Below are 27,054 nucleotides of genomic sequence, written 5' to 3' on the forward strand. Positions count from 1 at the left end.
ACAGCTCCAGAACGTATCCGGCCCCCCCCAGCCCCAATTCCCACCAGTCCAAGGTTCGGCTCTGGCGACACTTCCTTCGGGAAGCGGGCGCTTAAAAGGCAAATGCTCAAAGAGTGAAATCCGAGGGGGCATCCGAGCAGCGCTCTCGCCTCCGGACTGAGGTTCACGGAAAGTCCGGATTTACCGGAAGTTCAGGGCAAAGGTCAAATCCCGATCGTGAACCTTTCCCGAAGTTCGCGGGGGCAGTCCGACCCTTGCTAGATTCCGCCCTCATGAGTCATGGCTGCTAGTCCCAGTCTTTCGATGGGTCTTGAAGTCGACACCGGCCGGCTCCGGCGCCGCCAACGTCCTCACACCCGAGAACGCAACCCGCACTCCCGCCTCGTGACGGCCCTGAAGCCGCCGTCGGGAAGAACTTGCGTTGCCCGCTTGCCCCAAAGCAAGATGGCTGCCAGTCTCTAGTCTCTCGACCCAAAGTGAAGCTATCCACGCCCCGGTTAATGCCGCTGCCAGGCTGCCCACACCTAGCATGGCCACCCCGGCTCATGCCTCACTATGGTCTCGAAGCCACCGCTAACCGGCCGGGTTCCGGGAGGCGCTGCTCCGGACGCGGCCGCCCCCCCCCCCACCTCCCCCGCGCCCGCGGCGGCGGCGGCGGCGGCGGCGGCGGCCGGAGCCCGGATGCGGCGGCGTGCGACGGCACGGGAGGGCGGCGCGGATGGATCCAACATGGCGGCGCCGAGCCTGAGCCGAGAGTGAGGCGGCGGGGCGGCGGGGTGGGGAGGGGGAGGCGAGCGGGACGGGGCGGGGCCGGGCGGGGCCGCGGAGGGCTAGGGGAAGGAAAGTGGAGGGGGAGGCGGAGGCGACGTCCAGCCCGAGAACCTCGAGAGAGGGAGGTGACGGGACGCTGCGAGGTGGGGGAGGGGAGCGGCCGAGGGGGCGTGCGGGGGAGGTGGCAACTGTGGGAGAGAGCAGGGGCGAGGCGGGGATTGGGCGCGGGGAGGGGCGTAAACAAGGGCCGGGCCGGGCCCGGCCGGGGGTGCTGGCGCGGCCGAGGTGGGAGTGAGGCTGCGATCCCGCCGGATTGAGGGCGGTGGGCGCGGGAGGGAGCGGCCGAGGGTGCGGAGGGGAAGAGGCCGGTGGCATGTGGTGGGAGGGACTGGACTCTGGAGAGCGGTCCTGGGAGGGGGTGGGAAAGGGTGAGGAGGGGACTTCAGACGTGGGGGGGGGGGGCGGTTTTGAAAGTGTGAAATTGGAGGTGGGAGGGGGAAGGGCCTAGGGGAGCATTTGGGTGGAAAAGGAGAGCGCGGAGATTGGGGGGAATGGAGAGCGTGGCGGTGTGACGAGGTAATGGGGAAAGTGAGAGACTAAGAGGAAAGTTTGGGAGGAAGGGGAATGGGCTGGGAGATAGGACAGTGGAGCTGCACGGGGGATAGAGGTTGGGGGTTTCCCTTTCCCCGTGGAAAGGAAGAGCGAGCAGAGTTAAGCAGCCTCAGTTGCAACCAATTCTAATGGCCAGGCCTTTAGCTTTTAATAGGGTGGGAAGGGCAGAAGGGAATGGTTTGGAGAAATGGGGAATTGGGAGAATTAGGGAATTTGGAGAACGGATGGGGGTTCAACTGGATTTGCTTTCCAGAGGCTCCCTGATTTACTGCTCCCTTGTTTTTCCTGGTCAGGGACAGAAGGGAGAACGGGGAAGCCGGTGTCACCGCCGCCGAAGTGTAGAAGGAGTAAAGGACTTTTCTAGTTTCTAGCAATTAGCAGTGTAAGAATGGGGAAACAGCCATGCTGGTTTGGAGCCCTACATGCCAGGGTGGAGGCTCTGGAAGTCTGAGAAAGGGAACAGAAAACAGGATGGCATCTGGGCAGCCTGGATAATTAAATGATTGCTTTAGTTTCCAGACTTTTTTTTTTTTTTTTCCCTGTTTAAGTGCTAAGAGGGCGGGGTCAGCGTTCACATATAGGAAAGGTTCCCTGGTGAAATGTAGATGTATCAGGGAGCCCGGCCTCAGTGGATATTTTGTTTTCACTGTGTGCAAAGGGAAAGGGTGAAGACAGAATTTGGAGGCTAGGTCTGGTCTGATAAGCGAAGGGATAGAAAGTGCCTTCTTTGGCTGTAATCATTTCCCTGTCTCCAGTTCTCCCTAAAGTTGAAAGTCAGTGTTAAAATGTAACAAAAATGTAACGAAAGACGTGGGTCTCATAAGGCATTGAGGAGTCAGGTGAGCAGGTATCAGAGGATGATTGGTTTTCCCGCAAGTTGTCGAATTTGGGACCTTTCTTGCCATGAGCCACCCAGGCTGGAAATTCTGGGAGTTGGTATTGTTTCGTGAATTGGCCAGTAGAGCGTTAGGGAGGACTGGGGACTTGGTTGGGAGTGAGTTCTCCCCTTTAGCTCACAGTGGATCATTTTAATCGAAATGGCTTTAGGTGTGTCTGTGTATTTTTGGAACTGGGACTGACTAATTTTTTGGGCCTTTGATGTTTCAAAATCACGCTTGAAAATTGACTCTTTCCCCCTCATTTGTTTTTGTTTTGCTGCTGGCTTCCAACCTTGTGCTAGGAAGAGACCTGGGAAATTAAGTTTCTTGCAAAGGTAAGTCTGGAACTTTTTATGGTTTTTTTGTTTGTTTTTTGGTTGTTTGGTTTTTTTTTGTTTTTTTTTTTTTTTGAACAATGGAAGGGGATGGGAATGGCAAGAGAAATGCATTGGGGTTGAGCCCAGTAAGGGGTTCGAGGCCAGGGAACATGTGTTTTCACCTACCCAGCTGAGTGCATACGACCTGTTGCAGTCACTGTGTCTCTGGATAACTGGAAATTGGTAGGAGGAAAAGGAGAGCAGAAATCAGGTGTGTGGGGGCAAGCCCCCAGCTTTGGTTTGTCATTATCTAGTCTTCTTGGTGAGCTCTGAGAGACACATTTTTTTTTTTAACATACGGAACTGGTGCCCTTGTACAGTGTCTCTGAGTGTTACTCTTGGAGGGCTGCTGAAGCACCTCACCTTTGTCTTTTCGTTGTTCAGGGTTCCTGGAATCTTCCTTTTGAAAACATACTGTGTAATTCTGACTTCCAGATATTTGGCTACATTTTCCCTATCCCACCAGCAGGAAAGCTCTTTCTGCCCTCTTCAGGCTTCTCCGTGCTGTTTTCATTCCAACTTTCTAGACCTCACTCTTTTAGTTCTTCCACATGACTTTCGTCCCCCAGGGCTTCGGAGAGAGCCAAATACCTCTAGTTCTACGAAAATACAGATGTCATCCTGGTTGCGATGATACCAGAGTTGCGTCTTCCTTTCAAGAGATCATTCTTTTTTGTTTCCTCCACGGGACTGTCCTCTAAGGGCTTCTGAGAGAGCCAAGTACCTCAAAAAATACGGATGTCATTCCTGGTTGGGATGAGACTAGAGTTTGCTTGGAAGTAGGAACCAGACAGACAATTCTGTAGGTATATAGGCACCGTCTGTTGGCCCTGGGCTGGCTTGGGCCTCCCTAAAGAAAACAAACTAGCAAAAAACTACAACTCCAGGAAATGCGGCGGTTCCTCGGAATAAAGAATTATTCTTGGGGAACTGTAGCGGGGGGACCCCTGTTAGGTTCTCAAGTGGACTCAAAGCAGCCCGCGGGATCAGGACTCTCATTGAGCTGAGCGTTTGGTCCGTTTCTTGTTATCTGGCAATATTTCAGATACCGGGACTCAGAAGGTCTCTTAATTCTGTTGTTTAGAGGGGGTACGTTCTCCTCACGACTCTGGTCTCTCTGGGATCTCTGTATAATTTAAGCTGTGTTCCCAAGCTTCACTGCCACAGAAAGCTGAGTATATTTTGGTTTAAGAGGAAGTTGGGCATGTTCTTTCAGCACTGAAGTTAGATCGATTCTTGGAACCCCATCTGGATTGCTAACTGAGTGAACTCACCATCCCAGATGATAATTAAGTGGGGTGGGGTGGGGGGGGGTGCGTATTAGCTTGCCCGTCAGCCTCCTGACAGTTCTCTCAAGGACACGGCCTTGGGAAACTCTAGCCTCTTCTGCATTTCGCTTCATAGAATAAGCAGGATGTCTGATGAGCAGTCAAATAAGGAAGGGTCTGCAACTCTAGGTTCAGGACTTGAAAGGTGGCTGTGAGGCCTAAGGGCAGGATCCTTTCTGTTTGTCTTGCACAGGATGGCATTTCTCTTATCTTCGTAGAGATCCAGATTGAACTAGGTCACATTCGACCTCCTGGGATGGGGCCGAAGAGAGTGTAGGCCCACCGCTTGCTGCTCACCTGAATGGCAGCCGCAGGTGTTAGAGAAGCCAGGGTTGGAGTGGGTGGGACTCCTTCGGGTTCGTTGGACTTACGAGTTTATAGTCTGTGTCTGACCGGCTTTGCTTTTCTTCTGAAATACTGTTCGATGGGTTTGGGTCAGAGGGACCCAATGGCTTCCGTCTCTAGATCTAGGGGGGACGGTGACATACTGTCTCTCTTCTTTGGCCCCTTCGTGTCATGGTCCATCGAGAACAGGGTTTCTCATCCTCAGCATTATTGACATTTGGGGCTGGATAATTCTTTGTTGTGGGGGCTCTTCTGGGCATTCTAAGATGTTTAGAGACATCCGTGGCCTCTACTCACTGCATGCCACTGGCACAGTCCTTTACCCCTTCCAGTCATAACAGTCTGAAATGTCTCCAGACATCGCCAGATGTCCGGGGGGGGGGGGGGGGGGCGGGGAGGGAGGCAGCGTCCTCCGTGGTTGAGAACCACTGACCTAGAAGCGCTGATAATTCCTGGCACTTTGAATGATCCAGCCTGGGGTCTAGGACTTAAGGTGGCTGTTTCTTCCATCCTATCTAGGGAGTTAACCCTCAGAGGACTGAGGTCTATTACAGAATTGCATCCATTGATATATAATAATTAGGACTATAATGCTTTCCTGCATTTTGCCTCATTTTCCAGGGGCGAGGTATGTAGGGACCATATTTCTTCATTTCCGGGGACTTAAAGTCAGAACAGTTTGAATTAGGGAGCTCTCTAGCAACCTGCTCTTAGGATTGGTTGAATGTGAAACCTGCCCATCTGCTTTTTCTGAGATCCTCATAATCAGCAGCTGGCCAAGAGGAACAGGTGGGACAGGGAACAGGGAGACGCCTAAGGAGGCTCGGTTTTCTCATGTTGCCTGCTATGAGCAAGGAGTTACTTTCCTTCAGCACCCCCCCCACCCCGCCCCCATTTGTACCCAGTAAGTACAACAGGTGAGAGGAAGATACAGAGAAAACTACCCTGTAGTTGGGTAGCTGTTTTCCCAGCTGTTCCCATGCTCAGCAGGCGAGTGGGGGGTGGGGGGCATCTGGGCTCTCCTAAGTAGCTGTGAGCCATATTTCTTGTCCGTATATCAAACCCATGTTTGGGGGCTAAGTGAGTGCGGGATGGAGCTCCCCTTTTCTTATGGGTATGAGTCTTTGCTTCCCTTTTAGGTTCTTGAGGAAGGGAGGATTGGGTTCACTTGCTCTGCAGTTTTCTAAGACCCCATCAACTTGGCTCTTTGGAAGTGGCTCATTTTATTCTCTCTCTTTTAAACTTTATTTATTTTGCGAGAGAGAGCGTACACACACACACTGTGAGCAGGGGAGAGGCAGAGAGAATCCCAAGCAGGTTCCATCTGGTCAGCGCAGAGCCTGACCCGGGGCTTGATCAAACCGTGCGATCATGACCTGACCTGAAGTCCAGAGTCGGACGGTCACTTAACCGACTGAGCCACCCTGGCGTGCCTTACTCTCTTTTGTAACTTAGCCTCAGTGTCTCGGTGTATAAAACAGGACCACCAATCTTCTTGCTTAGTAGGGTGCCGTGGTATGGGTAGTTCCACACAGCGTAGGGGAGGCTACGGCTAGCTAGAGTGTATGCGTGGTAACCAGGGTGTGTGTATCTGTTTTTTGTTTTTTGCTTTTAATTTTTGAATTTATTTATTTATTTATTTATTTATTTAAAAAAATTTTTTTTCAACGTTTTTTATTTATTTTTGGGACAGAGAGAGACAGAGCATGAACGGGGGAGGGGCAGAGAGAGAGGGAGACACAGAATTGGAAACAGGCTCCAGGCTCCGAGCCATCAGCCCAGAGCCTGACGCGGGGCTCGAACTCACGGACCGCGAGATCGTGACCTGGCTGAAGTCGGACGCTTAACCGACGGCGCCACCCAGGCGCCCCAATTTTTGAATTTATTTTTGAGAGAGAGAGACACAGAGTGCAATTGGGGGAGAGGTAGAGAGAGAAGGAGACACAGAATCCGAAGCAGGCTCCAGGCTCCCAGCTGTCGGCACAGAGCCCGACGTGGGGCTCGACCTCACGAACTGCAAGCTCTTGACCTGAACCGAAGTCAGACGCTCAACCGACTGAGCCACCCAGGCGCCCCTGTGTGGGTTTGTTTCTTAATTGATGCTGCTTTTGATGATTTCTTGGAGACTAAGCTCGATTCAGTAGGTTGTGAGTACTGTGTACCAACCTCTATTCATTGCTAGGCACTGAGAATATAAAGGTGAATGTGACTTAGTCCATTTTCACGAGTTGCTTAAGATGGGCTGGGGTGATAAATACACAAATGGGGTTTAAAAGAAATACGCATGATGTTCCATAGGAGCACAGAAGAGGATTACGTATCCCAGCATGGAGGTGTGGAGAATGAATTTGAAGATGGTATCTGAGCTGACTCGTAAAGGACGAGTAGGAGTTAGCCGTGTGAAAAAGAGGAGTGGTATAGGGGGGTAGGGTACAGAGAAGGGAGAGGGGCACTCAGGCAATGGCAGTAGCCTGAAGAAAGGGACAGAGAAATGAGCTGCCTGCTGTATGTGAGTTATAAACAAACCGATAACGGTAGAGAATCAAAAGTGGGTTATGAGGTTGAAAAGGTAGGCAGGGCCTGATCTCAGAAGGCTTGGTGTGTTGTGTGAGGAGTCTGGAGTGTTCTAGGTAAGGAGGGGGCTGTAGATAGGTCTTAAGCAGAAAAGTGATGTGGTCAGTTGTGCATTTTATTTTTAAAAATGTGGGTTTTTTTCATGTTTTTATTTATTTTTGAGACAGAGCGTGAGCAGAGGAGGGGCAGAGAGAGAGGGAGACACAATCTGAAGCAGGCTCCAGGCTCTGAGCTGTCAGCACAGAACCTGATGCAGGGCTCGAACTCACGGACTGTGAGATCATGACCTGAGCTGAAGTTGGATGTTAACCGACTGAGCCACCTAGGCGCCCCCCAAAAAATGTTTTTTTTAATGTTTATGTTTGAGAGAGAGAGAGAGACAGACAGAGCATGAGTGGGAGAGAGGCAGAGAGAAGCAGAGACACAGAATCCAAAGCAGGTTCCAGGCTCTGAGCTGTCCGCATGAGCCTGACACAGGGCTTGAACTCACAGACTGCAAGATCATGACCTGAGCTGAAATCGGACGCTTAACCAACTGAGCCACCCAGGCGCTCCTCAGTTGTGCGTTTTAGATAGCGAATTCAGCTGGATATGAGGGATGGACTTAGGTGGGTTAAGATTGGTGGGCAGGGGAGCCCTCGAGAGGCTGTTGCCATAGTCCAAGTGAGGGATCATCAGGACCTGAAGCAGGGCGGTGGAGGTGATTGGAGACGTATTTAGAAGTGGCTTCAATAGGAATATATAATGGATCAGGTGATTGGAGCTGTGGTTTGGTAGAACAGTATTGGGCGGCACGTGTGTGTGACAAGTGTGGATGTGGAAGCCTGTGGACTTCAGGCTTGGTCACAGGTCATTGACATTACCCAGCTTGATGCTGAAACTTGGTGAGCCAAACACTGAATTATGGGGGCGCCTGGGGGGCCCAGTCGGGTGAGCGTCTGACTCGATTTTGGCTCAGGTCACGATCACGACTGTGAGATTAAACCCCGCGTCAGGCTCTTTGCTGAGCGTGGAGCCTGCTTGGGATTCTCTGTCTCCCTCTCTGCCCCTCTCCTCGTTCTCTCTCTCTCGTGCTCTCTCTCTTCCAAAATAAATAAATATTAAAAAAAAACCCCACAAATGCCAAATTATAGAACGAATGTCAGCTGCTGTGGGTCATTGCGAGGGGGTGGGGAAATGACAACCACGAGGAAGGAGTAGAAGGGGCATATATCCAAATGGTGCGTGAACATCATTGGTGAGTTCACCTGGCATAGGAGGGTCACGAGCGTGCTCAACGTAGTAATGTTCGTTGATGTAAATCCATGAGTTTGGGTGAACATTATTGGTTAGCCTCCTGTGCAGTTAGGCTTTTGAACTTGGTTGGATTGCAGGAAGTATGAGGATAAGGTTGGGGGAGGGGGTGGCTCTGGGCTGCAGAGGTCAGGGTGCTTATCTCTTTGAAATCTCTTTCACAATCATCGCCCCAGCAGTTTCACATGTATTTTCTAATTGGATTCTTAACAAGTCTGAGGAGTAGCTTCTTTCCTTCATGTTTTGTAGATGGGGGACAGTGTGACTTTGAAGTGAGGTGACTTGCCTGAAGTCACACAGCTACACAGCTAGCTTGTTAATGATATGGGCAGAATGAAAACTAGGTCTTACCTAAAGATTTTCAGTTTCCCTACTGTCCGTCTGTAGGTTTGTCTCCTGCAGCTTCCATATTAGTTAAGGGCAAATTCTTGGGGCGCCTGGGTGGCTCAGTGGGTTAAGCATCTGACTTCAGCTCTGGTCACGATCTCACAGTTTGTGAGTTCGAGCCCCGCGTCGGGCTCTGTGCGGACAGCTCAGAGCCTGGAGCCTGCTTCGGATTCTGTGTCTCCCTCTCTCTCTGACCCTCCTTGGCTCACACTCTGTCTCTCTCTCTCAAAAATAAATAAACATTAAAAAAAGAAAGTGAATTCTCTACTTTTCTCGGGATTGCCTACCTTTAAGAGGTGAGATGGTTGGGGGAAGGAGGGAGAGCACAAAGGGACCAAAAGCAGTATTTGGGGGGCAGGGGAAGAATCGGGGTACCCTCTAACGGCAATTCCTGCTGAGTCTGCAGCCTGAAGTTGCATATAACACTCTCAGGGATCGCGACCCTGTTTCTCCAGTAGGGTCTGGACTTAAGGTAACAGCTGTTGGATGTGGAGAGCTCTGGGCTTTATTTTGCAGTAATCACTTTTTTAAAACGTGATAAATCCTCGGTGTTGCCGCGCGCGCACCAGGCACGGCGTTAGGCCCTGGGGGTACGGGAGCGAACAAGACCAGTTCTTCCACCGGGTGGCTCACAGGCTCTGTTTCCTCGTCCCTACAGTGTAGCGGGGCCCGCGGCCGCCGAGCGGGGACTCTGGACCGCGCCGCGCACCTGAGCCCCCGGCATGGCGGGCCTGAAGCGGCGGGCCGGCCAGGTGTGGCCCGAAGAGCGCGGCGAGCAGGAGCACGGGCTCTATAGCCTGCACCGCATGTTTGACATCGTGGGCGCCCACCTGACACACAGGGACGTGCGCGTCCTTTCCTTCCTCTTTGTCGATGTCATCGATGACCACGAGCGTGGCCTCATCCGAAACGGACGTGACTTCTTGCTGGCGTTGGAGCGCCAGGGCCGCTGCGATGAGAGTAACTTCCGCCAGGTGCTGCAGCTGCTGCGTATCATCACTCGCCACGACCTGCTGCCCTACGTCACCCTCAAGAGGAGACGGGCCGGTGAGGGTGCACGAGGGGCCAGACCGCGGGGGCCCGGGGACCGGTGGTGGGAGGCCTGGAGCCGGCAGCACAGGAGCCCGGGTGGGAGGAGGCGATGACCCTGGGGGCTACCTAGGAGGAGTTAGGAGGCCCGTGGGAGGGTTGGACCGGGGGCGGGGGGTGCATCTTTTCCTGAAGGACCCCCTCCCCTCCTATAGTGTGCCCCGATCTTGTAGACAAGTATCTGGAGGAGACGTCAATTCGCTACGTGACCCCCAGAGCCCTCAGCGATCCAGAACCGAGGCCTCCCCAATCCCCTAAAACAGGTAAGAAGATAGGAACTCCTCTGAATTCTCCTGGCTGGCTCGGTCAGCGGGGCATGCACTCTTGACCTTGGGGTTGTGAGGTCAAGCCCCGTTTTGGGAATAGCGCTCACTTAAAAAAAAAAAAAAAAGAAGACCCTAAACTCACCATTTTTCCAGCCTCGCCAGCCTGCATGAAAGGGCGCCGGGTCTCTCTCACCCCCGCTCCCCCAGCATCTAGCCCTATAAAAATTAGGTGAGGTGTTAATGCTTCACCTGCGTCCTGTGATTGTCCCCACATCGTGCGTCCTCTTTTCAGGTCCCGTAGGCTTTTAGTGCTAAGTCTTGAGCGATTCCTTCCTCATTCCAAGAGATCGGTTTGTATTTCTCCTTTTCCCCTACTATGTGTTTTCCCCTTTTCCCCTCTGGCCAGTGCCTCCCCACTATCCTGTGGTGTGCTGCCCCACGTCGGGCCCTCAGATGTGTAGCAAGCGGCCAGCTCGAGGGAGAGCCACACTCGGGAGCCAGCGAAAACGCCGGAAGTCAGTAACACCAGATCCCAAGGAAAAGCAGACATGTGGTGAGGAAGTTTAAGGGCTCTGGAGGTGGAGCAGATGGGAGGGGGAAATACGGAGAAGTGCTGAGACCCCGGGCAGTTTATGCTGTTTAGTGCCAGGCTCGCATTGAATGGGTGAATGGTTTAGTGGGATTGAACGGCCTCATCTGTGGGGAGAGAATTCCTCTGTCTTTGTGGCAGAGTCCGTGGGGAGAGAATTCCTCTGTCTTTGTGGCAGAGTCCAATTCACGTCTTTCTAGTTAATACGAGATCAAAGGGATGCTGTTACAACATCCTTATTGTAGGATGGACCAAGTTTTGATCGAATACTGAAATGAACTCGTGTGCCTGGGGGCGCCTGGGTGGCTTAGTCGGTTAAGCCTTGGACTTCGGCTCAGGTCATGATCTCAAGGTTCATGGGTTTGAGCCCCGGCATCGGGCTCTGTGCTGACAGCTTAGAGCCTGGAGCCTGCTTTGAGTTCTGTGTGTGTGTGTGTGTGTGTGTGTCTCTCTCTCTCTCTCTGCCCCTCCCCCGCTCACGCTCTTTCTCTCTCAAAAATAAATAAAGCATTTAAAAAATATATTAAAAACAAAATGAAAACAAATGAACTTGTGCCTGTTAGGAACATACTGCCTAGAAGCAGGGTGCTCCTCGTGAGGGATGGCAGTGATCTGGCCTGGGCCTGGCCCGTTTAAAGGGAAACTCGTGTGTTCGGGCGAGGATTTCAGAGGTGCTTGGGAAAGAACTGGTCCCGGGGGGAGAGGCAGGAAAGCCGTCAGGTGACGCTCCCAGCTTTGCTCCTCCGCCGGTCTTCCAGCCTCTCGAGCCCGCTTGTCCGCGCCCCCTCCGCAACGGCTTGTGCGTGTCTTCTCTTCCCCACAGACATCAGACTGCGGGTTCGGGCCGAATACTGCCAGCACGAGACCGCCCTGCAAGGCAACGTGTTCTCGAACAAGCAGGACCCACTGGAGCGGCAGTTCGAGCGCTTCAACCAGGCCAACACCATCCTCAAGTCCCGGGACCTGGGCTCCATCATCTGCGACATCAAGTTCTCCGAGCTCACCTACCTCGACGCCTTCTGGCGCGACTACATCAACGGCTCGCTACTAGAGGCGCTCAAAGGTGTCTTTATCACAGACTCCCTCAAGCAGGCTGTGGGCCACGAAGCCATCAAGCTGCTGGTGAATGTGGACGAGGAGGACTACGAGCTGGGCCGGCAGAAACTGCTGAGGAACTTGATGCTGCAGGCACTGCCCTGACCTTTCCCCTCTCACCTCTCACCTCTCGGGGGACTGCTCCCCCCGCCCACCTCTGGAGCTCACATACCGTTCTGGGGTTTGTTCTCTACCCTTCCGACCAATCACACCCCTGCCTTTTTTTTTTTTTTTTTTTTTTAAAGGAAAAGACAAAGGAAAATGGAAGCGGTGTTCCCCACCCCTCCCTGCACCCACGTGCCTGGGCTTCCCCTGTTTCCCTTTCCCACGTCCCCTCCTGATGTGCGTCTACAGCCACCTTGCCACTGAGCCGTAAGACAAACGTAGAGGGAGAAGCAAAGTCTATAGAACATAGTCTTTGTAGGGGATCGAAGTGAACACTGCTTCCGGGTGCATTGCGGGGTCGTCAGTACTTCTGGCTTTCTGAGGGCTCTTAAATTTTGTCTGCAAAAACCAAAGGGCTGAGTGAGGGAGCTGTGTGGAAGGTGGGACTCTGAAGCGTATTTTGGAAACTAATCACCACCCTCTCCCAAATTATAGAATTTTTAAAAAACAAAGAAGCTGTGGCCCTCTCCACTCTCTGCCGGCCTCTGGTGCTGCTCCTCTCTGCCTCGTTTTCCTCCATTCCATGGCTTGAAACCTCTGCCTGGGGTGGCGCCTTCCTTTCCCCCCCTTTGGTCAAACCCTCCGAAAGGGAGTCTGAGGTAAGAGGACTAGGGCAGCCTAGTTCCCTGCTCCCGCACAGGGCGGATGGCAAAGGGGTTGCTGATAAAAATACACTCCCCCTGGAAAGGGGAAGGGGGAGTGTGAGACTTCCCTTCCATGTTCAAGTGAAAATAAATCATGTACCCTGCAGCCCTTTCCCCTTTGCTTTCTTCTGGCTTGGGCGAAGGGCAGTCTAGGTGAAAGCGAAGTCATTCAGTACCCACCCCTCTCTCCTTTTTCCTCCCCCCCCCTCTCTACCCCACTCCCACGCTCAAGCTTGGGAGCGTGGGGCCGGGACATGCACTGAGTGTCGCACTTTGATCGGGGCAGGGAGGCTTGTCGAAGGAGCCAGAAGGCCTAGAACTGGAGCCTCGTCCGGCTGGTACGACCCCACCTCCCCTTTTCAGCTCCCAAAGGAGATGTCCAGACACAGACTTTCTGATGATTCTATTTTTTTCAATGCCAGTGCTGCTCAGCCCTCTGCATAACTTCGGTTTTCATGAAATAAACAGTGACTGTAGAAAATTCCACCTTTCTGAAACTGAAATGGGAGCTCAGGTGAAAGTTTCTTCTTTCTCGAGAAGCTGAGCCTGTGTTCCGCCAAGGCAGTCGAGCTTCTCCACGTGAGGGGAGCCGCGCCTGGGTCCTGCCATCAAGTCACGGCAACGCCAGCTCACGATGGGAGTGTCAGCTCCCAGAAGTCAGTCTTAAGACCGTGGGTGGCCCAGACTGCCGTAGAGGTCCGGCCTGCGGTGCCGGAACACAGGCAGCTGTTGGCGCAGCTGTCGCAGATAACGGAGGTCGATTCGGGCAAGGCAGAGGCCCGGTCCTTCAGAGCAGCGGGCCACCACTGTCCCCCAGGGATCCACCACCATGCTGTGGCCATAACTTGCTCTCTTCTCGTGGTGGCGTCCACACTGTGCTGCTGCCACGACGTAGCACTGGGTTTCAATGGCACGGGCCCGCAGCAACACCTGGGGATGAGGAGACGTGCGTTCACTCACGTACATGGAACGTCCAGTGGGGAATCGATAGGTGACGGATGTTACAGGCCAGTCTACTCCTTGTGACCGTTCTGATAACTGCCTAGGAATGATTTACTGTTACCTGTTCTCTAACGTGAAGGGCAGCAATCTAGGGAATGAATGCTTCCCCCTGGGTGGGAAGGGGAGGAAAATCTTTTCTTCGGCTGGTAGGGCCAAGGGTGGAGAAGGAAGTTTAGAGGAGGCCCTTGGGTTTTGAAGGGAGGGTCTCTTACCTCCCAGTGGGCTGGGCCCGTAACAGATCCGAAAGCTGAAGGGTAGGTAAGTATTTCTGCTCCAGCCTGAGCCAATGCCAGAGAGAGTTCAGGAAAGCGCATATCGTAGCAGATCGCTAGACCAACCTGCAACGAAAAAGAGCCTGACACCCCTATTCTGTTCGTCACGGCATCTAGTCGTTACCTCCCTACCCCGCTCCTTAGGGCTTTCCAGCCTCTGTTACCACCTCAGAGTGTTCCTAGTCTCCTCCCTCGTGTTCCTGATCCCGCATCTCCTCCTCTCACAACTCCCACCTTGCCTGCTGGTGTGCTGACAGGAGACTCGAGACTGGGCCCCGGGATGGTAGAGTTGCTCTCACGCATAGGCCCCTGCCCTGGAATCTCCACGTCACACAGATGGGTCTTCCTGTAAGTGGCCACTACTGACCCTGGAGCAAGATGGAGAAGGAGTGCTCAGTGCTGGTGCCCTAGAAGCAGCCAACCTCGTTCCTCTCCTCCCAGGGAGCTAGCTTGTAAGCTAGGATGCCAAGTACAAATGCCCCTTGACCAAGCAAAGAGTTGCGTAACAGTTCTGGAGGATCTTACTTTAGGTAGCAAAGCCTGGGAAGAGGGAGGCTGGAGAGTTCGGAAGTCTCACCCTTGTTGTCCAGAAGCACATGACAATTGTAGATTTTCTGAGTCTGTTCCCAGTCCTGGCCTCGCTCGTGGAAACCACCCAAGGACAGCCAGAGTCCACATTCCCTGGGGGAGGAGGGGGGCAGGGGGAGGAGGCGACACGGACGACTCTTCTCAAGGTTCTACCCTCCCACCTGGCAACTCAGGGACAAGTGCCCAACAAAGAAACTACCTTTTCCTCCCCCTTGCCCTGATACCTGGCAAGCTGGGTATATTCTCCTAAAAGGTTCCCACCCAGTGTCTCTGACAGGCGGAGCGTCTCTGCAGGGTCCCTCGCAACGAAGTCAAATGCCTCCGGCAGGAAAGCCAGGCAAGCACCCAGTCTGGCAGCCTCTCGAACAAGCTCTGCGCATGTTTTAAAGTTCTGCTGCTTGTCTGGGGTTGAGGTTACCTGGCACACAGCCACCAGCGGTAGTTCCCAGGAAGAAGAGAAGATGGCCATGGCTCTGGGCCTGTGAATGGCACAAGGCAGGACTCAGGTTTCCCAGCACGGGAAAATCCCAGTTTAATGATAAGGGTCTCAAATGGGGAGGCGGGAGGGCTGGACTGCCCTTTGATTTGTGCTCTTAACGGGGCACAACCACCCACTGATGAAATGTTCTGTGGATGGTTGGTACCCCAGTGTTTCCCACCATCTGGTCATTTAACAAACATTTACTGAGCATCTACTGAGGCACTGAGGACAGAACAAAACGTGTTACCTGGGCTGTGCACAAAGTACTGACGGTCGAGGGATCCGGAGTCCAGGACACAAAAGAAGGGACAGGAGCTGGTGAGGAGGCCTGATGATGAAGCCCAGCCTGAAGACGGTGAGAAATCAGGACACCGGCCCCTCCCTCAAGGAGTACATTTCTAGGCTTCTCTGACTTTTCACACTGTGGGGCCGAATCGGGGCCCTGCCAGTAACACCCCCTAAGTCTTCAAAACACTCTTTACTGTAAGTAATTATGGGCTACAGGAAGAGATCATAAAGTGGGAAGATGGAGGAAAGGGCTTTACTGGGCACCTGAATACCTCGACTTCCAGTGATCTCATATTAAACTGAAGCCATTTTCCTCAGCCAAACCTATCCGCGCTTGAAAAGTCCTCTCCATGAAACTTCCTTGTTTTTCCCAGCCTCTCTTCCTGACTGCACACCTGCACAGCTTTGCGGCTCAAAACATATTCCCCGCCCCCCCCCCCCCGCCCCTTACCCCGGAATCTCTGAGGGGAAATTCACCTTCCCTCCTTTCCCACCGCCCCGTGCTGGGCAGAGGGCACTGGCACCCAGATCCCAACCCGCGCCCCCACTCTCCGGTTAACCCGTCCGAAAGGGTTCTGCCCCTCTCCCAGGGGCACTGTCTCTGTTGCACAAGTTAAAGCACCGCAGGCGGAATTCACCGCGGCCGGCGGGGCAGACGGTAGGTCCTACATGGAGACACAGCCAAAACCATCCGCAGGATCCGAACCGAAGAGCGGCCTGGAGGCAGAGGCAGCGGGGCGAGTGGGCGGTAACTCCCAGACCGGATGTGACGCACGGCGGGGCGGGGCTGCGCAGGCCGGAAGCCCAGCAGGCGGCGAAGATGGCGGAGAGCAGCGGTCGCGCCGGCAAGAGCAGCGGCAGCGGCGCGGGGAAAGGGGCGGTGTCGGCAGAGCAGGTGAGGAGCGGAGAACGCGAAGGAGGGCAGCCGGGCCGGGTCCGAAGTCGATGCGGAGAGAGGGGGGGAGCCTGTGGCCGGTGCAGGCCTCGCTCCAGTCCCACCTTTGCGAGGCCGCCCAGAGAGGGGAGGGTCCTTGGAGAAGCTGGCCGAGCCCCCAGGGAGAGAGCCAAAGGGTTGGTAGGTGAAGGCCACGCCTCCCTTGGGGGTGTTGGGTGAGCCAGCAGGAGGCGAGAGCCCCGAGATGCGGGGTGTGGCAGGATGCACAGTTGTGAGGGGAGATAGGTCGTCACTTTCCCCACTTCTCCGCACCCTCAAACAGGATAGGCTGGGCAAGGCCGCTCGTAACGAATCCCAGGGGATTAGTCAACGGGCTGGTTGTATGTGGTCTGTTACGTGACCCTGAAACCACGTTGACAGTCGCCCTCACCCTGCAGAGCCACGTGACTCACATACTCGAACAGTCTAGTGTTCCATACTGTTTTGATTCGGGACTCATTGTAAGATTGAATTTCTTTAGCGACCAGAAACCCTTTCCTAACCCGAGTTTGCATTTCCCCCAGTCTCTGGCATCGCGAGATGTTTGATAAATAACTCAGAAAGCCTTTTGTGGCATGGGAGCCATTTGCTAATAGTGAGGCTAGTGTTTTAATGGGAGTGGGAAGAAATCTCCATGATAGAAAGGAAAACATAAACAAGAGCTCTTCTAATTACAGGTTCATTTATCATTTATTTGTGGAACAGTTGCTACAGGCAAAGGTATCCGCATAAGGGTTTTTCAAATTGCCCCATGCAAAGAGCCCGTAGTAAAATAACACATACAAAATGCTAATATGAGGCAGAAGGTGAGTGTTCTAACAGGTATAAAGTGCTGTGGGGTTTTGGGGGGGGGGAAGAGTTTCTGCGGGGGAGGGGGGAGAGAGATGGAAGGGCAGGGAAAAGACACCTGATACTTTCTGAGGGTCTGCCTTGTGCCAGGCCCTCTGCTGTGTATAGGGAAACCTAGATCTTGTTTTCAAGTTAGCTCACAGACTCAATGTACAGTATTCCACACGGGCCCCTCTTTATGGTAGCTAAAGGAGGGACCCCCTAGCAAGAGGTTATGAGATTCGAGGAATGGGTGGGAAAGGGAAGCTGTGGTATAGTGGGGTGGCTAAGAGCGTAAGAAGTGCACTTGGGTTTGACAGATCTGTGTTTGAATCACATTTCTGCTATTTATTTTGTATAGGTGACTTCTTTCACCTTGCTCTCCTGTGAAAATATAATGGTGCAGGGGCGCCTGGGTGGCTCGGTCTCTTGGGTATCCGACTCTTGATTTTGGCTCAGGTCATGATCCTAGGGTCGTGGGATCGAACCCCAAGTCGAGCTCCGTGCCAGGCGTGGAGCCTGCTTAACATTCTCTCCCTCTGTCCCGCATGTGCACACGCTCTAAAATAAAAATTATGCATAATGGTGCGTACCTCATCACTATTTTGATTATTAGTCAAAAAAGGTATTCAGAGTGTTTTTGCACAGTGATTGGAATATAGTATGTGCTTAATAAATGCTAGGTTTTGTTTTGTTTTGTTTTTCTTCTTTCCCCTTCTGGAAGAGCTATTCCTTCCAGTCAATTCTAAAGGATGAGAGGAGTTAGTCAGGCAAAGAAGGAAGTGGGGAATTTCCTAGGTAGAGGGAATAAGGTACTTAAAAGCACCGAGGCATAAAACCGCCTGGCACGTTTAGGGTGCAGGTAGACAAAGTATGGCATGGGACAAGACTTGCACAAGGGTGCAAGACTCGAATGTGGGGGAAAAGGGATAGAGAGGGATCTAGGATATTTCTCAGATCTCTGTCTTTGATGGATGCTGGTGCCGTAGAGAATGTAGGAAGATCGGAAATGTCGGGGAGGGAAAATACGTTTATTTTAGGGGGTTGAGTTTGGGTTTCTTGTAGGACGGTCAAGTAGAGACATCTAGTAGTTGGTTTGATTTATAAATCTTGAGTTACAGAAACCTGAGTCAGAGATACGGATTAGAGAATTATAAGCTTATGGATGGTAGACAAAGCCACGGTTGTGGGTGAAATCCTCTAGGGTTTGTACAGAAAGTGAGAAGAGAAGCAGAACGAGGATGGAGCCAATATTTAAGGGGTTGTGGAGAAAGAAAAGAACCCCTCAAAGAGGGCTGAGCGGGTGTGATAATTGAGTTCGGAGGCTGTTCTTGCTTAACATTCTGTGGTCTTTGTGTTCTAGAGAGAACACTGGGTAAAAAATAGAAGATTTATCAGGGCACCTGGCTGGCCCAGTAGGTGGAGCATGTGACTCTTGATCTTAGGGTCATGTGTTCAAGCCCCACGTTGGGCCTGGAGCTGACTTTAAAGGTGTGTGTGTGTGTGTGTGTGTGTGTGTGTGTGTGTGTGTGTGATTTATCACTGCTGCAAACGTGAGCTACATAGGTCCCTTATAAACAAGATAGAAGGAAGTAACATTGTACTAGGCATTTGTTTGATCTTCTGTTAATTTATTATGCCATTTGGCCATTTGGGTAGGTTATGTTGTCTTCCTATACCTTACCTACCTATATTGTAGGTAAGGACATTTGAGTTTCAGAGACTTTGGTTAACTCACCCAAAGTCAGTAACTGGAAGGCTGGGGCTTTTAACTGAGTGAGCGAGTTGAGAATCAGACCTATTTTTCCATTTACACCACGACCGTATTAAAGATATTTGAGCTGGGCCTGAAGGATTGGATAGATTTGAACAGGTGGTAATGGAAATAGAATATAGGGAATAGGATGAGAAGAGGAGACCTAGGGAAAGCACAGGCTGACAGTGAGTGGTTAGTTTAGCTAAATCACAAGGTATAAGAAAGTTGTGGTGCTTAAAGCAAGCTGAGTCTTTGCATGGCAAAGAATTTGGAACCTTTTTTTTTTTTTTAAGTTTATTTTGAGAGAGAGTGTGTGTGACAGAGAGAGAGAGAGAGAGAGAGCATGTGTGAGCGAGCAGGGGAGGGGCAGAGAGTGAGGGAGAAGAATCCCAAGCAGGCTCTGCACTGTCAGCTCAGAGCCCTATGCGGGGGCTTGAACTCATGAACTGTGAGATCATGCCCTGAACTGAAATCAAGAGCTAGATGCTCCACTGACTGAGCCACCCAGGCGCCCCAAGAATTTGGAACTCTTTAATGTAAGCAGTGCCCGAGTCACAGAAGGATATATGGTATACTATTGTTTTGTTTTTTTTTTTCTGCTACCTAAAATAAGGCATGTTTATTATGGAAAATGTGGGAAACACGGGAAAAAGTACAAAATAAGTGAATGTACCCATGAGCCTACTGTCTAAAAGATAACTATTATTACCATTTTGGAGTATATCCTTTGATATACTCCAAAAGAGGTTTCTCCCCTCTTTTATGTTTTTGTATATGCATGTGTAGATGGAAAGGGAGGATGTGTGTTCTTTACGTATTTGCATACTTTATAATATTGGTCCAGTACAATAGCATCGTACGGTATATACCATTTTGCAATCTGCATTGTAAGCCTAATATGTCACGAACAGTTTGCTGTGTCATCCAAGTGTTAGGAAAGTTAAGTCACCAGCAGCGTATAGGATGAATTTGGAGAGTCCAAAACTAGGAGATAATTTAGAAGACGACGGGAGTAGTTTAGACAAGAGATAATGAAGGCTCGAAGTGGGGTGATGTCAGGGAGCCAAAGAAAAATTGCTGAGATTGATGCAATAAACTTGGCAGTTGTTGCGATAAAGGTGTGTTCAAAGACGAAACCAGGGTTTCCTACCTGGAGGGCCAGGGTGGTGTCATTAGCAGAACTAGGGAGACAAGAAAAGGGAACAGTTTAAAACGGGGTAAAAGATGATCAGTTCAGCTTTGAATGACCCGAGTTTAAGGTACCCGTAGGACATTTAAGTGGAAATGTTCCGTGCTAATTGTTACCATTTAGTGACAATCTGTTTTCTGCTGGATATTGTCCTAAGTTCTTTTTTTTTTTTTAATTTTTTTTTTTTAACATTTATTTATTTTTGAGACAGAGAGAGAGAGAGCATGAACAGGGAGGGTCAGAGGAAAGAGGGAGGCATAGAATCTGAAACAGGCTCCGGGCTCTGAGCTGTCAGCACAGAGCCCGACGCGGGGCTCGAACTCACTGATCGTGAGATCATGACCTGAGCCGAAGTCGGACGCACAACCGACTGAGCCACCCAGGCGCCCCTGTCCTAAGTTCTTGATGTAACTAGTTGATCTTCACAAACATGCTAGGAGACTGATACTACCTTTATGTTCTTGGTGAAGAAACTGAGATTCAGAAAAGGGGTAACTCGCTCACAGATTTTGAAGCCATTTCTGACTCACTTCCGAATGCCTTCCTCTAACTTGAAATTTGGGTCTAGAGTCTAGAATTTCTGAGGCCTGGATTTGCAGGCAGTCAAATGAAGGCAGTTGTTGGAACCACAGAGGTAGCTAAGAATACCAGTTGAAATAGTATAGGTAATAAAGGGAGAAGTGCTATGAAAAGAATCTTAGATCCTTCTCCACTGTTGGGATGAGAGGAAGAACTTCAGGAAGGGGAACGGAGTGTTAAGACAGGTTAGAGAACCAAGGAACTGAAGGGTCCTGGAAGCTAAAAGTGAGAAGAGAATGTACATTACACTGGGCCTCTCAGTTCAGTCCTCATTGCTACCGTGAGACAATGGTTCTCCGCTTGCTGGGACTTCCCCCTCCCCCCCCCCCCCAAGAAATTTGGCATTGCCTGGAGACATTTTTGGTTGTCACAAGTAGGAGTTGCTGCTGGCTTTTAGTAGGTGGAATCAGGGAGGTTGCTAAATATCTTACAATGCACAGGACAGCCCCCCATAAGAAGGTATTTTCCTGCCCAAAACTTCAGTAGTGCTAACGTTTAGAAACCCTGCTTTATGGTCTATTAACTGCATTTATAAATGAGGAAACCAAGAGAAGTTAAGTAGCTTGGTCATACAGCAAGTAAACAGCAAAAACACTAGGATATGAACCCGTCCACAATAGACTCAGAAGTCTGGGCTAGTTCCATCTTACCGTGTGCTACTTAAGAGAGTTTCAAAGCAGCAGAGTGAAAATTGAGAAAAAATTGTTGGGTTAGGCAGGAGGCCATTCGTGATCTTTGAGAAGTTAGTTTAATAAGTAGTAATAGTTTAATAACTAGTATAGATAGAAAGCAATTTAAAGTGGGCTGGGAATGAATGGGAGGTGAGGAAGTCGAGGCAGTGAGTATAGACTAGTCCTAAAAACATGATGAAGGGGCGACTGCGTGGCTCAGTCAGTTGACTGCCCTACTCTGCATCTCAGCTCAGGTCTTGCTCTCTGGGTTGTGATTTGGGGCCCGCAACAGGCTCCATGCTGGGCGGCAAGCCTACTTTAAAAAGAAAAAAAAAAAAGATGAAGAGAAGGGCTTAGAACCATTATTTGTTGGAGTAATAAGGTCAAAGAAGTTTTCTTTGACAGCTGAGTATGTTTGTCAGGAAAAGAGGGCACTGAACTGAAAAGAAGATAGTTAGTGAGTGATACCCTATAAAATGCTTTTCCAGACGCATCCAGTCGTAATTCTTGACCTGTTATTCTATTCTTCAGTGAACCAATAAGAGTAAATATCATGTAGGTAAGAAGACCAAAGGACAAGAAAAAAAAAAAAAAAAAAGACCAAAGGACATTTTGGAGATAAAGGTATTGATTGCAGATTTTTTGTAAAGTTACCAAAAGTATACGGTAGTGATTAAACAAAAGAAAAAAGAAAGAAAAAATAAAACAGGCAAATAAATCATACAAAACTAGTTTGACTTCTTTTTTTTTTTTTTTTTTTTTTTTTTTTGAGATTTTATTTTTTGAGTAATCTCTCCATCCAATGTTGGGCTTGAACTCACAATCCCTGGGTCAAGATTCACACGCTCTTCCAACTGAACCCAGCCAGACACCCCCTAGTTTGACCTCTATGAGAGGTGACGGATGACAAGCCAGGAATAATACATCAGCTAGAAAAGGGTCCTTAGAGTTCCACAGAGCTGGGGAGAGGTACCAGTTCCGCAGCTTACTGTGCTAACACATTCTCTCTCTCTCTCTCCCTCTCCCCTTCCTCCCCTCCCTCCCCTCCCTCCCCCTCCCTCCTCCTCCCCTGCTGCCTGTCCCCTCCCCTGCTGCCTATCTCCTCCCCTCCCCTCCCTCTCCCTCCCCTCCCTCTCCCTCCCCTCCCGCTCCCTCCCCTCCCTCTCCCTCCCCTCCCGCTCCTCCCTCCTTCCTCTTTCTCTCTCCACCATCTTTGGTCTACTGACCCATAAAATGAAGGTACAGGTCTTATACTGTGCTTTTTTGTTTGTTTGTTTTAGAATTAAATGAGATAGAGTCGAGCAGAGTGCCTGGCATATAGTAGTGTTCTTTTCCTTACAAACCTTGGGCGGAAGGTGCAATATTGTAGGACTGTGGAAAAAACAGGTATTTAAAAAGAGGTTGCAGGGGTGCCTGGGTGGCTCAGCCAGTTAGTCCGACTTCGGCTCAAGTCATGATCCCACGGTTCTTGAGTTGGAGCCCCGCGTCAGGCTCTGTGCTGACAGCTCAGAGCCTGGAGCCTGCTTCAGTTTCTGTGTCTCCCTCTCCCTCTGTCTCTCTCTGCCCCTCCCCTGCTCAGTCTCTGTCTCTCTCTCAAAAATAAACATTAAAAAAATTTTTTAAAAGAGGTTGCATTTGCATATTTAAAATTTCAAAGAAGACAACAGTAAAGATTAGAAGGCAGGCCTGCATAGTTGAAAATTAGAAATGCACTAAAATTGGAAAGCTTTTCTACCAAAAAATTTAAGGAATTGATATGCATTTATATGTGAACACACAGAGAGGGTTAACATATGGGATGTATTAACTTTATTATCAATCATTTCACAATATATACATATACTAAATCATAATGTATACCTTAAACTTACACAATGTAATATGTCAATTTTATGTCAGTAAAGCTGGGGGGGCGGGGGTAGAAAACCATGTCCTGTATAAAAGTGTGCCAAGAATGTAAAGAGCTCTGTATAGTTGCCAGGATTGAAGTTACTTTTGAATAGGATAAACAGTTGGTATTTTAATTTAATTGGATTCTTTTTCAGTAGGGATGTTTACATGTAAGATGAAGATTTTAGTAGGGCTGAGGGAATCAACACTGACCTAACCATCCCTTCTCACGCCAGACAACCTTAGGAGAATGGGAATAAGGGAAAGAGAAGGAAAATAAGTCTGGCCATAAGGGAAAAGACCATTAGAAAAGTATTTTCAGAGGAAGAACGTGGGAATACATCACAGCCTTTCTGTCTTCATTGGCAGGTTACTATGGGCTTATTTTGCATCTAATTTACAGTTAGGTTATGGTTAGCTGCTAAGAGATTTCATTTCCTTTAAGTGCACCAGTGGCTGAAATTTTCCATAATAACTGTAGATAACTCATACACTGAAATAGATTTATTTTAATTTGCCATTTGATTAAAAGTTCATAAACTGGGCCAAGAGGAAGTAGGGGTTGTTAATTAGCAATAATGTTTGAAGAAAAATTGGAGTTGAAAACAAAACCTCTTCTTGCCTTTAGTTGTGTTAAATTGGTGGCTGAAAAGTAGATTCCTACTAATTACTAAGGAAAATAAGTCTAGGCCTCAGAAATTTTAGACTCTTAAGCTGATTTCACTGATGTGTTCAACAAAATACATCCAGAAGAGAGGGTCATTTGGATGCTGGGAGAGCATCTAGAATCTGGTTTCGTTGTGGAATTTCCATAGATGAAATTACTTTGATCTGTAACATCGATAGTGAAGGAAAAGCTAACCATAAATGGAATAGTTTGGTATAGGTAGTGGAGTTAGGTTTCAAAGTGTTTGTTGCAATGAGTGCGAGAAGTACACGGAGATCAAAGGCTGGTGGCCGGGAGGAGGCAGCATACGACTGGGGCGACGGCGTCCTAGTCAGACTTATTTCTTGGTTTTCTGAGCAGGAAAAGAGATGTAGGGGTGGCACAGGCCAGCCAGCAGGGTCTTATCAGCTGTAGATGAACCTTGTGGAGAGAGGTACGGGATAGAAGGTCCTAGTAAAGATGAGGCGGTCACCAGTAGCATGAGACTGGGCAGGATATGGCTGGGAGCGAGAGCGTGGGCGGGCCCACGGCCCTCAGCTGATCAGGAAGGGCCAAGGGGGCACTTGGGTTTGGGGAGAAGGCCATGACAGCAGTTAACGCACTTTTCCTGCCTACGAAGCCCTTTCCTAACTAGCCCGCACCATACAGCAGTTCTATAAAGTAGGTGACCCTGTGTGTGTCACAGGTGAGGGAACTCAGGCCCAGAGGGGGAAACCCAGTGGTTCTCCTTTCTGGATGCACATTAGAATTATGGGGGAGTGTTAGAAGTGCTGAGATCCCAGGGGCCTCACCCAGTGATTGTGTAATTGTTCTGAGGTTCCACCATTCGTGTTTTGAAAATGCTCTCCTGGGGACTTTATCGTGGCGCCAGGGTTGAGAACCATCGGATTAAATGTCCAAGGCCATAGAGCCAATATATGGCACAGACCAACTTGAACCTGGTTTTTTGTCTCTGGGCCCCATGTTTCCCCCACACACACCCCCACAATCTTCTTTCCTCATTACACTTTCCGCCTTTCATCTGGTACTTCTTTCTGAACACAGTCATCAGAGCCCTGTACTGAGAGTGACGGAGGTGGTGATTTTAGTACCCAGTCTGGCTTTCACGCTGTTTTAGGTTCCCTGCTCTGTTTCTGGGGAACAAGGAGCTGGTAGTAATCATTTCTCTGGGCCTTTATGTGTGTTACTTCTTATGCCTCCTTTGCACCCTTTCCTCCCCCAGTTTCTCGTCCTTCAGGCTTCAGTTAAGGCCGTGTCTCTCAGGAAGCCTATGTTAGTTGGGGTTTCCAGGCTACAGACATGGACCCTGAGCAACCTTTTCTTTTTTGAAGTAGTGTTTTGGAAGGCTGGCGGGTAGTTCACAGAATTGACCACAATGAAGAGAAAGGTTAAATAACTGAGTCCCACCAAGTTCAAGAACTAGGGCAGCTTTGGGGATTTCAGGAGGAGGAATGGAGGATCGTCTCTGCAGGACAAGTAGTTGCCTTCGCTGCACCTGTCTTCCGTACCCGTTTCTCTCTACCCCCAAAATCAGTTCCTGTACAGAGACTCTGGTATAGAACAACAGGTCACCGCCCTTGTGGTCAAGGGCCAAGGGTCCTGTGAATGGTAGCCCCACAAGCACCCCCTGAGCTAAGGGGGGGCGGCTCCCCGGTGGGAAGAATGCCGGCTGGGCAGGTCCAAACAGGAGTTAACTCACCACAGAGTCTTTCCGAACAGCCTTCTTTACCTGCAAGTCTAAGCCTCTCTGCAGGTGCCCCAGTGGCTCTCCACCCCATCCTGAGTTACACATGCCTGTTCCTCACCACACGGGAAGCTGCGAGAGGGACTAGCAGAGCTCTCTCTCACACCGGGCAGGCTCTCAGTGCAGGGTGAGTGGCTTCCGGACAGACTGAAGGTCGAAATGACAGACGTGGGTTCTACTCCTTTTCTAAGGGAGGTGTCCAAAGCTCGCCGTCCTGTGTTGTGTCTTGACCCTCTGCCGTGCCCGCTGTCTCCTCTCTCACTTAACTCTTTCTCACCTTCTAAGGTCATTGCTGGCTTCAACCGCCTTCGACAGGAACAGCGGGGTCTGGCGTCCAAGGCAGCCGAGCTAGAGATGGAGTTGAATGAGCACAGGTGAGGGCGTTGGGGAGGCGCAAACAGGAGCGGCGGGCGGGCTGCCGTGGAGCGGGGCTGGATTCTCCGAGCGGCCTTGTCCTCCCACCCCAGCCTGGTGATAGACACCCTGAAGGAGGTGGACGAAGCCCGCAAGTGCTACCGCATGGTGGGAGGCGTGCTGGTGGAGCGGACGGTCAAGGAGGTGTTGCCGGCCCTGGAGAGCAACAAGGAGCAGGTGAGCGGGAGTCCTTGCGGACAAGCTCTGGGCGCCGAGGGGTGAGGGAAGGGAGGCCGGGACTGGGGGAGCATGGTGGAGGAAGTGGGCGGGCACCCGTGTTGAAGATGGCACGTGCAGCCTGTCAGCCTGTGCTTTTTATGCTGTGCAAAGTCTAACTCCTCACACAGGAGGGACTGCTGGCTGGCGGCCTCTTCCCCGGCACTCTGTGACCTGGCTCACAAGCCTGGCTCTCCCAAGGGGAGAGGCAGCAGTGAGAGCAGGGTCTCTCACAGTGTGGTCCGGGGACACCTGCATCCGGGTCACCTGGAGGCCTGACCCAAACTGCAGCTGCCTGGACCCACCGATTCAGAACAACTGGCTAGGGGCCTATGGGGTGGCATCCTTTTTTTTTTTTTTTTAAGTCCTCTCCGTGCCCAACGCAGGGCTCGAACCCACAATCCCACAATCAAGAGTCACATGCTCTACTGACCGAGCCAGCCAGCCACCCCACGGAGTGGCATTTTAAAAATAAACAGCCCAAGTGGTTCTTAACGTACATTAAAGCTCACACGCCGTTGTGTTTGAGAAAGGCATACTTTTAGGGTCTCGGCTCTACTATTAATACTTGGTAAAAGGTGAGGTTACAGGTGTCCTCTCTCCTTCCCGTCCCCCAACTATAGTCCATCCCAGGTAGGGGAAGGTGGTTCCTGAAATCCTCATGTAATCCTATCGCTGGCCCTCTAGATACAGAAGATCATTGAGACACTTACACAGCAGCTTCAGGCAAAGGGAAGAGAATTAAATGAGTTCCGGGAAAAGCACAACATTCGTCTCATGGGGGAAGATGACAAGCCGGCAGCCAAGGAAAACTCCGACGGGGCTGGGGCCAAGTCCACCTCAGCCGGAGTGTTGGTCTCCTAGGGACCAAGGCCTTTGCGTTTTTTTTTTCTACCCTGACTCCCACTTCTTCTGATTTCTCTTTATTGTTATTATTATTATTTTCTCTGCTATTGTAATATTTTTTTGTTAATTAAATGTTTTGGTCAGAATGCTCAGCTCCAGCCTCAAGCTTTCTCCCAATATTAGGGGCGGGATCTGCATGAGGCATGGAAAAAAGCCCATGATCTGTGGGGTTTGGCTCCATCGGGCTGATGGTTCACAGTTTCGGAGGAGGCCCCA

The 27,054-nt window shown here is 50.7% G+C and overlaps 3 protein-coding genes across 8 annotated transcripts; 2 read left to right on the forward strand and 1 right to left on the reverse strand.

Moving 5' to 3' along the window:
• The first annotated feature begins 684 nt into the window (after positions 1 to 684).
• On the forward strand, positions 685 to 11,849 carry DEDD (death effector domain containing). 3 transcript variants are annotated; one of them, XM_042975789.1, is made up of 6 exons: positions 685 to 755; positions 2,564 to 2,596; positions 9,224 to 9,612; positions 9,810 to 9,917; positions 10,327 to 10,473; positions 11,333 to 11,849. In XM_042975789.1, the coding sequence occupies exons 3-6, from the start codon at positions 9,288 to 9,290 to the stop codon at positions 11,707 to 11,709; spliced, it is 957 nt and encodes a 318-aa protein (XP_042831723.1). In that variant the 5' UTR covers positions 685 to 755; positions 2,564 to 2,596; positions 9,224 to 9,287; the 3' UTR covers positions 11,710 to 11,849. The 3 variants fall into 3 exon arrangements, with proteins under 3 accessions (XP_042831723.1, XP_042831724.1, XP_042831725.1); XM_042975790.1 differs by lacking the exon at positions 685 to 755 and adding an exon at positions 842 to 914; XM_042975791.1 differs by lacking the exon at positions 685 to 755 and adding an exon at positions 1,039 to 1,056.
• A 952-nt stretch (positions 11,850 to 12,801) lies between these two features.
• NIT1 (nitrilase 1) lies at positions 12,802 to 15,808 on the reverse strand. Of its 4 annotated transcripts, none has more exons than XM_042975787.1 (7): positions 15,667 to 15,808; positions 15,004 to 15,102; positions 14,500 to 14,754; positions 14,265 to 14,368; positions 13,922 to 14,055; positions 13,628 to 13,753; positions 12,802 to 13,343 (listed from the first exon to the last, which is right to left on the reverse strand). In XM_042975787.1, exons 3-7 carry the CDS (start codon positions 14,742 to 14,744, stop codon positions 13,077 to 13,079), a joined length of 876 nt encoding a protein of 291 aa, XP_042831721.1. In that variant the 5' UTR covers positions 14,745 to 14,754; positions 15,004 to 15,102; positions 15,667 to 15,808; the 3' UTR covers positions 12,802 to 13,076. The 4 variants fall into 4 exon arrangements, with proteins under 4 accessions (XP_042831721.1, XP_042831719.1, XP_042831720.1 ...); XM_042975785.1 differs by having other exon boundaries at positions 15,683 to 15,807; XM_042975786.1 differs by having other exon boundaries at positions 15,714 to 15,791.
• A 21-nt stretch (positions 15,809 to 15,829) lies between these two features.
• PFDN2 (prefoldin subunit 2) lies at positions 15,830 to 26,930 on the forward strand. Its single transcript, XM_007093041.3, has 4 exons — positions 15,830 to 15,939; positions 25,588 to 25,676; positions 25,770 to 25,893; positions 26,620 to 26,930. The coding sequence occupies exons 1-4, from the start codon at positions 15,865 to 15,867 to the stop codon at positions 26,794 to 26,796; spliced, it is 465 nt and encodes a 154-aa protein (XP_007093103.3). The 5' UTR covers positions 15,830 to 15,864; the 3' UTR covers positions 26,797 to 26,930.
• Positions 26,931 to 27,054: the final 124 nt, after the last annotated feature.

This window comes from Panthera tigris, chromosome F3 (genome assembly GCF_018350195.1).
Source record: "Panthera tigris isolate Pti1 chromosome F3, P.tigris_Pti1_mat1.1, whole genome shotgun sequence".
In the NCBI taxonomy this organism is placed as follows: Eukaryota; Metazoa; Chordata; class Mammalia; order Carnivora; family Felidae; genus Panthera; species Panthera tigris.